At 55.9% G+C, this 8201-nt stretch overlaps 1 protein-coding gene across 1 annotated transcript in view; it reads right to left on the bottom strand.

The window, feature by feature from the left end:
• Positions 1 to 8201, bottom strand: part of PRRT4 (proline rich transmembrane protein 4) — a 10061-nt gene extending 1860 nt beyond the window's left edge. The window contains exons 1-5 of the mRNA XM_006771416.2: positions 8124 to 8201; positions 6198 to 6921; positions 6009 to 6113; positions 5318 to 5437; positions 6 to 322 (exon numbers count right to left, since the gene is read on the bottom strand). Of these exons, the coding sequence (XP_006771479.1) occupies positions 6 to 322; positions 5318 to 5437; positions 6009 to 6113; positions 6198 to 6849 (1194 nt within the window). The 5' untranslated portion in view covers positions 6850 to 6921; positions 8124 to 8201. The remainder of the gene's footprint in view (positions 1 to 5; positions 323 to 5317; positions 5438 to 6008; positions 6114 to 6197; positions 6922 to 8123) is intronic.

The raw sequence follows: 8201 nt of genomic DNA, 5'->3' as shown, positions 1-8201 counted from the left end.
AGCGCCAGGCAGGGGGCGCCAGGCGGGCAGCGCCAGGGCAAGAGGGCCAGAGCCAGCAGCGCCAGCAGGGCGACCAGGCCGAAGAGGGTGCCTACCCCGTACACATGGGCCTCCCAGGCCAGCCCCCAGCGAGCCCTGGCCTCTGCCCAGTCGGCCTCCAGGGTCAGGAAAAAGAGGGACAGCGGGGCTGCAGGAGGCTGCCCCTCGCCTTCAGGCAAATCTCCAGCGCTGCAGGGCCCTGGCCGGCACTCTGGCTGCACAGAAGGGTTTCCGAGGCTGGTAGGAGAGGGGTCATCTGGCCCGGAGGTGGGGATGGTGGCGTCTGTGGGCAAAGAACATCTGTCTGAAGCAGTTGTGCAGCCCTCCCCTGCCACTCCTGTTCTCCCCGCAGCCAGGAGCCTGTGTGCCCGTCAGAGTCCTCATGGCACCCAGGACACCCGTCTTAAATATGAGACTGGACCTCTCACCTTCCCCTCCCGCTCAAAGTCCTCGTGCAGTCGTTTCAGCTCTCATAGACCCCACCCCATCCCACCCCCAGCCACCTGCTTTGTGCTTTTCCCTTCCTCACTTGGTGATTCTACTGCAAAGGGTTTTTCTTAAGAAGTCCCAGAATTTGCCCTAGCCGGTTTGGCTCACTGGATAGAGCGTCGGGCTGGGAACTGAAGGGTCCCAGGTTCGATTCCGGTCAAGGGCATGTGCCTTGGTTGCAGGCACATTCCCAGTAGGAGGTGTGCAGGAGGCAGCTGATCGATGCTTCTCTCTCATTGACGTTTCTAACTCTCTATCCCTCTCTCTTCCTCTCTGTAAAAAATCAATAAAATATATTTTTTAAAAAAGAAGTCCCAGAATTTTACAACTGGAAGAGGGACGGTGGAAGCCCCCTCTAGTTCAATGCTCCCACCTGAAGGGCAGCTTCAGAAGAACAAGAAGTTTTGTTTGCTTTGCTCACATCTGAACCCCTGAGCCTAACATGGTGCCTGGCACAGAGTTAGCGTTGAGTAAATGATATCCCGGACAATATAGGACATACACGGAATAAATGGATCCTCTTACTTGCCAGGTGACGATACTAAGGCTCTGCTGAGAGGCAAAATGACTTGTCCAGGTCACAAATGACAGAGCTGCCCCTGGAATCCATATCTGAGCCCCAGCGGAGCCCCTTTCCAGAATTCCAGAGCCTCCTCCTGGTCCCAGTTGCTTATCTCTTGTTCTGCACCTCTGACTCCCTGCTCCCATCCTGGAGCTGGGAGAGGCTCCCCTGCCCTTTTTCAACTGCTTCCCTATCTCTTCAGGAAACGCCTCTACACAGACAGGCAGACAGACAGGCACACAGACACACTCTTGCGCCTACACACATATGCAGCAGGAGGAAAAGTGAGACATTCCTGTCCCCACCCAGCACCCTGAGGAGAATACCTTTCCTATCCATTTGCCTCCCTGCTTGCTACACCCCCACCCACAGCCTCCCCTTGCCTGTGATCCCCATCCTGTCTCAATCACAAAGTTATTGGTCTAAGGCTCTTAATATAGATGCCTCTTTAGTTCTAGCTCCATTTTCTAGAAGGTGGCATTGAGAACGGACTCCCTGGGGTCTTGAGGCTACCCTTGAACTCCTAGGAAGAAACGACTGGGGAGATCATAGTGGGTTAAAATGCTGAGTGAGTGAGCCCCGCAGGGATTGCTCTGGGGTTCCATAACTCGGGCTCCCAATCTCATCTTGTGCTCCAACACCCTCCCCACATCTTGAGAGAAAGGGAAGTCAAATAAGAGGTGAGGGGTAAGATCTGTATTTCTACTCTCCTGGAGCAATAGATGACTTAGAAAGAGTTAGATCCAAGGATTCTCCCCATGGCCAGGCAGCAAGGGAGGGTGCTGGAAGCGGAACCTCTCCCTTCTCCACCTACCAGGCTCAGCAGAGCTGCAGCCGCAGGCTAGGGCAGAGGGAGAAAGATGGTGGGGAAGGGTGGGGACAGCCTGATGCGGATGGGGAGGTGCACAGGTTGCAGCTGTAAAATGAGGGGGAGGGTCTCCTGGCAAACAGATTCCTGCCCCAACTGCCTGGCCTTGCCCAGCCATGCCCAGCACCCACGCCTCGGCTGCACAATCAGGAAGACCCCAGGAGCACCCCCACCGCAGGCTGTGCCAGCTCCTGCTGGGGACCTGCAAAACAGAGCAGTCCTGAGAACAAGGAAAAGGAGCTTTGGAAAGAGAGGACGGGAAGATAGAATCAGACAACTGTGGAGGGCAAAGAGGGAGCAGCCAAAATATTAAATCTCCACAGCTCACTGCCGACTGCAAAGGGCAGCATGTGCCCTGGTCCCTGTTCCGTCGCATTCACATATGAAACGGGGAAGAGTACCCACTGCATAGGCTGTTACGAGGGTAAATGGCTGATGTGTGCGAAGCTGTTTGGAGTGCCTGGAGCATAATAAGCATTCAATATGTGACTGTTGTTGGCGTCATCGTTATTGGCTAATGTCGATCACCAATCATCCGCTGGTGATGGTGTTAGTGTGAGCATTTCTGGCCTCAAACTAGTTCTCAATTTAACTAACAAAAGACTGTTGTCCCTCCGCACATCCTAAACTTGCTTAGAAAATCAACGATTATTCAAATGAGTGAACATCAAGACATTTGCACTTTGTAAACCCTGTTTGAAGAACACTGTTTGGATGGACTGACCATCCCTGGACACCTAATGAAGATATAGCTATGAGGAGTTAAAGACATAGCTGGAAAGGACAGCTTGGTGATGAGGGGTGGGCACCACATGCTCCCTCCCTCACCCTCATTCCTTGGGCCACTCAGATGCCCTTGCCCAACCCACTTCTTCTGCAAAGTGGATGAGTTTGCCTGGTCTTTCCTTGGCCACGGTGGGCTCTGCAGCAAGGCAGGAAGACCGTGCCCAGGAGCCCCATCAGCCTGCCACCCGCACGCCTCCTCCTGGCTCACTGTACAGACAAGTGCAGCTCTCAGAGGTCTGCGCACCCGAGGGCCATGGGAAACCCCATCTCTCACCTCTGTCCCAAAGCACTGTGGCAACTAGAGCAAGTTTCAACATTCCTAAGAAGCCAGAAAAGGAATAAAAACCAGAAAATAGGCAAAGTACAGGCACGGCTCAGGTGTCAAAGGAGGGAGTTCTAAGTAGATGCACTGCTCCCAGGGGGCACGGCATGCCCGATGTACCCAGCACTGGGCCACGTGCGTGGGGGCAGGTGAAGAAGACCCAGCTTCTGCCTAAAGGGTCTACTTGACCTCAGCCCACGTCTCACCTTTTGCAGCTTCCCCAGAGGAGCCCTCAGTTTCCCCCAGAAGCGAGTGACTTCCTAGGATCCCTCTCCTGAGCAGGCCTCCCTTACAAGATGGTCCCACTCTGGCCCTGCAGCCTCTCTTGACCTCAGGGACGAGGGAGGAGATGGGATGTCAATGTGAGTAATTGGTGAGGCTGAGCTAGCTGGGGAGGAGCCCAGAGAGAAGACCGCTGGATTTATGGAGAAGTCAGGCCTGATTATCCACCAGCTGCCCAGATCAAAGGGCAGGCTCCACTGTGGATGCTGGAATCGGCAGCCTGTTCAATGTCCTGGCCGCATCCCTCTCCCCGCCCCCACCTCCAGGGCTATGGAGGATTGATACTTTTTGTGAGAGTGACATTTGAAATATTTAACAACTGGAAATGGCACAGGTGCCAGCCAGGGTGGTCAGGGAGTGGAGGGGAGTGCTCGGGGGCTAAGGTCAGTGGGTACTTACCAAATGAAATAAAAGCTTTTCACAACCTAAGCAGCTGTTTCTGTGTGTACTGGCTGAATACAAGCTCTGGCCTAGGTGAAGGGGCCTAATGCAAGGCAACAGAAGCCCTGGGGTCAAAGGTTAACTGCACCTAAGGTAGAGGTCCTAGAGGAGACAAAGAGACTCCCTTTGTCCCCTGATTGACACCACTCCCCACACACACCGCTGGTTCAATAGGCCCCTTGGCCTTCTCTACGAGGGGACTGTAGCTCTCTTGGGTTTGTCCAAGAGGAATATTCAGGAAGAGGCTGGGTTCCTGCAGCCATCAGTGAGGAGGAGGATGGAGGGTGGGGCTGGTGCGCTGGGCCGCCTCTGATACTGTCCAGACTCATTAAACCTGCCTGGCAGCGCTGCTATCACCAATGCTGAGAGACCGCCAGGCAGCATCCTTCCCCTGAGGCCACAGAGCCTGCCCCCAACCTCATAGCAGGTCCTGGGCAGCCTCCTGACCCACATGCCCCGGAGTGCAGTGAGCAGCAGGAGTGAGCCAGAGTTGGCTGTGTTGAGTCTGGAGCTGCAGGAAGCTGGGCGACCGGTGGTTTCCAGAAGCTGAGCTGGTTCCTAGTGTGGGGTGGCTGAGAGGTTTCACAGCTACAGTAAGCCCTTTGCAGAGCAAAGCTGGGCCTGGAGGTCCCTCTCCATGGCTCCCTCGGCCTCACCCACCAGAACCTCTCCCCAGACAGTGTGCCTTCTGCCTTGTGGGTTATGTGCTTTCCTATCACGTCTTGGGGCCAGTGTCTGCAGTCTCTCAGAGGAAGGGTCGGGAAGTGTATTTGCAATGAGTCGGGGAAGAAGCAAGGTTAACAGCTACGATTTAATGAGCTTTTACTTTGTGCCCATCCTCATGCCAGGAGCTTACATTATCTAGAAACTCACAATAACAGAATAGGTACTATTATTAAACCCTAGATATCTGAGAACATTTAGGCTCAGGGACACGAAATAACTTGCCCTACGGTCACCCAGCCAGTTAGTTAGTAACTGGGATGCAAAGCCAAGGCTCAAGATTCCGGAGCCCCTGGTCTTTCCTCCGCACCAGCGGCTTGTCTGCATGTTTTCTTGAACAAGGATGGCACCTGTCTGCTCAAGATCTTCCTGATGAGGGGCCCAGCCCTGCCCATATCTGACAGCATGTCACGTCAGATCAGGCAGCAGAGGAGAGAGCCCCAAGTTTGGGGTTGGGATGGGGAGTCAGGCCAGACAGCCTGGAGTGGAGGGTGGGGTTGGCACTGAGGCTGTGGAATTCATGAGGGAGTTCCTGTGTCTGTTTGCCCCTGATAATTTGTCTACATCCTGCTCTGCCTGTGATTGCAAAACTCCCATAGGACCATTACTTAACTCTGTGTGGGACTGGCCCCGGCAACACTTGTTCCCAAACCATTAATATGTATCTCCATGGTGATGATGAAGAGAATGGTGATTATGATTATAATGACAATGAAACAAAAGGGTCCCGGGACACCAATTAGCAGCTGGCCTGTAGTACGTGCTCAATAAATAACTGTCAAGTTCAAATGAATAGGACACTTACCTAGTGATGTTGTTGCAATGGAGGCAGCGCTCAGGGAAGCAGTTGGGTCTAGTGGGCCTGGGCTTGGGAGCTTTCTCTCCAGGGAGGATGGGGGTGGGGACAGAGTGGTGCCAAAGAACCCTGCAAAGGGAGCACGCGGGGTTTGAGTGCCATCTTACCAGTCTTGGCCTCTGGGCTGTTGGTGAAAAGCCGGTCTTTCCCCAGAACTTGCCCTCAGAGAGCCACCGTCTCAGGAATGATAGCCACATGTCCACCAGGAGCTATGCTCCATGGACCAAACCAAACTCAATAGGGCAAAGAGGGAATCTCCTCCTGGGAGCAGTGGCCCACGTCCCAGGGCCAGCAGACCTCCCCTTGAGTCAAGGAAGAAAGGGCAGGGCATGCGACATAGGCCTCTGGGACAGTGCCTGGCATGCAGAGGTAGTCTGTCAATGTTCATTGCAATGAAGTAAACCAGTGCTTCTCAACCTTCCTAATGCCGCGACCCTTTAATACAGTTCCTCATGTTGTGGTGACCCCCAATTTCATTGTTACAAACTGAACATCATTAAAGCATAGTGATTAATCACAAAAACAATATGTAATTATACATATGTTTTCCGATGGTCTTAGGCCACCCCTGTGAAAGGGTCGTTCAACCCCCAAAGGGGTCGCGACCCACAGGTTGAGAACCACTGGACTAAACACTCACCGGGCGAATCCGAGACTCTGGAGGCAGAGCTTGGGGATGCGGTTGGGCCTGGGGGGTTCACGCCGGAGAAGTTCCGGAGTGGGGACAGAGTAGTGCCAAAGAACCCTGCAAAAGGAGCCTGGCTGAAACTTCCTCTTGCCTGCCAGGCAGCCCAGCAGGGGCTCTCTTCAGGGCGGAGTGGGTACTCACCAAACGGTCCCAGGCGCCCAGCAATCTCTGCCAGGCTGGCCCGCAGGCTGGGCAGCAGGGGCAGAGTTCGATGCCCGAGCGTGGGGGCGGCGCCTGCTCTCAGTGCCATGTCAAACTTCAGTTCCAGCTCAGTCTGGTGGGGCCTGGGGGCACTGGAGGGAGGGGCTGTAGCCATCAGAGTCGTGTCCCAGGTCACCGTCCCCATCCTGGGCTGATGGGGAGCCTTCGGCTGGTGGGTGGGCCCAGAGAGCGGGGATGTGGATTCTAGAGGCGGGGAGGAGGCCCAGGGCGTAGCACTGCCTTCAGCAGAACCCCACTCTGGGGAGTAATTCCCCAGGGAGCCCACCAGCAGTTCCCAAAGCGGGTCAGTCCTCAGTCCACTGGCCACCTCTTCCTCCAGCTCCTGGCTCGGTCCAGGAGACAGTGGGTGGGTCTCGGTGACAGGGCTCCCCCAGGCCGCAGCAGGTCCCCGAAGGTGGAATTTGAAGTTAAGTCCCAGATTGAGAGACAGCATAGAGGCCTCACCCTGAGGGGGTGGGGTCAAAGTAGTGAGAGGGGCGCCTGGGATAGAGGAAGCAGGCTGGGGGCCCACAGGAACAGCGAGGAGGACCCAGCAGAACAGCCCCAGCCCCAGACAGCCATGCCCTGCCATGGCCCCACTTGGTCTCAGGTAGCCTCAGTGGTGAGGGACTCCGTTCTTCAGCACCTTTTGAGCACGAAGGTCCTGGAGAAAGGAGAGGCACCATGAGCCCTGGCTGCCTGGGGTGAATGGCCCCAGAGAGAGGCTTTTGATCACAGAGAAGCAGGTGGAGGGGGCAGGATGCAAAGGGTTCTGCCCAGCAGAGTGCCAGCTCCTTCCTCCTCTCAGGGCCCAGCACAAATCTCTCCCCCTCAGTTTCCCTGAGGCTTCCTCTCCCTGAACCCCTGCCTCCCCAACCTGCTCAATTTGGGGTGAGACCACAACCAGCCTCTCTCATCCCCAACTGAGAGTAGATGGGATGGACTTGACTCCCAGACTCAGATCCCTTCCCATCCTCTCTTCTATCCTCCCTTCCAACCTCAAATATTAATTGAGGCTACTGTGTGCCCAGCACCCTTCTGGTAATACAACTGTGAGCCAGTGAACCCTCACAGATGAGTCTCAACCTAGGCCCACCCCCACAACCTCTTAGGTTGGCCCTGCACCACTCAGACCCGGGAGTACAGGGCCCTGGGAGGGGCAAGGCCGGCTGGGTGATCTGGCAGAGATGGAGAAGGCAGCCAAGCTCCCGGCCGGCAGGCAGAAGCTCTGTCCCTTCAGCCTTTCCCCTCTTTCCTGGGGCTTGGCCTGCTCCCTTCCCCTTAACCCTCGGAGTATCTGGGGGAGGGGCCGCTTGGCCATCTCTGGTTCCTGGGGAAGATGGCCAGGCAGGCAAGCTGGGCAAGGCGCTGCTGCAGGAGGCTCCTACCCCCTCCCCAGGCACCCTCCCTGCACGCACATCTGACGGGGAAGGGGAGGCTGAGCCAGGGACACATGTGCACCCGGCACCCTTACTTCACACCAGCCACACCTAGCACCCATGACACACTCACCCCCTCACCCTTCACACAGCCTTGCACACAAGTGCGCTCACACACACCCTCAGTCCTGCCCAGCACCCTCCCTCCTACATGGGCTCATGTGAGCTCTCAGCGCCCCCCCCCCACACACACCCCTACCTCACAGACACACACAGTATACAGTCACACTGAGAGATGCACACCCCTACACACATTCACATACTCCCTACAGACACACACCACACATCATCCCCGCCACACACACCCTTGAGCATCCTTATAACCATTGTTTTGAACTCTATACAGGCAGTCCTTGGGTTATGTTGGACTCGGCGTATGTCGTTTTGTGGTTATGTGCACACACTCCCCCTGCACGGACTGGCCGACCTGCTCCTCTCGCTCCCTCCCGGAGGCGTCTCCTCTGCCAAGTCCCGGAGAAGGGAGGTCGCGGCCCCGCCCCCCGGC

Source organism: Myotis davidii, unplaced genomic scaffold (assembly GCF_000327345.1).
Source record: "Myotis davidii unplaced genomic scaffold, ASM32734v1 scaffold705, whole genome shotgun sequence".
Lineage (NCBI taxonomy): Eukaryota > Metazoa > Chordata > Mammalia > Chiroptera > Vespertilionidae > Myotis > Myotis davidii.
This window is presented reverse-complemented; position numbering and strand designations above follow the sequence as displayed.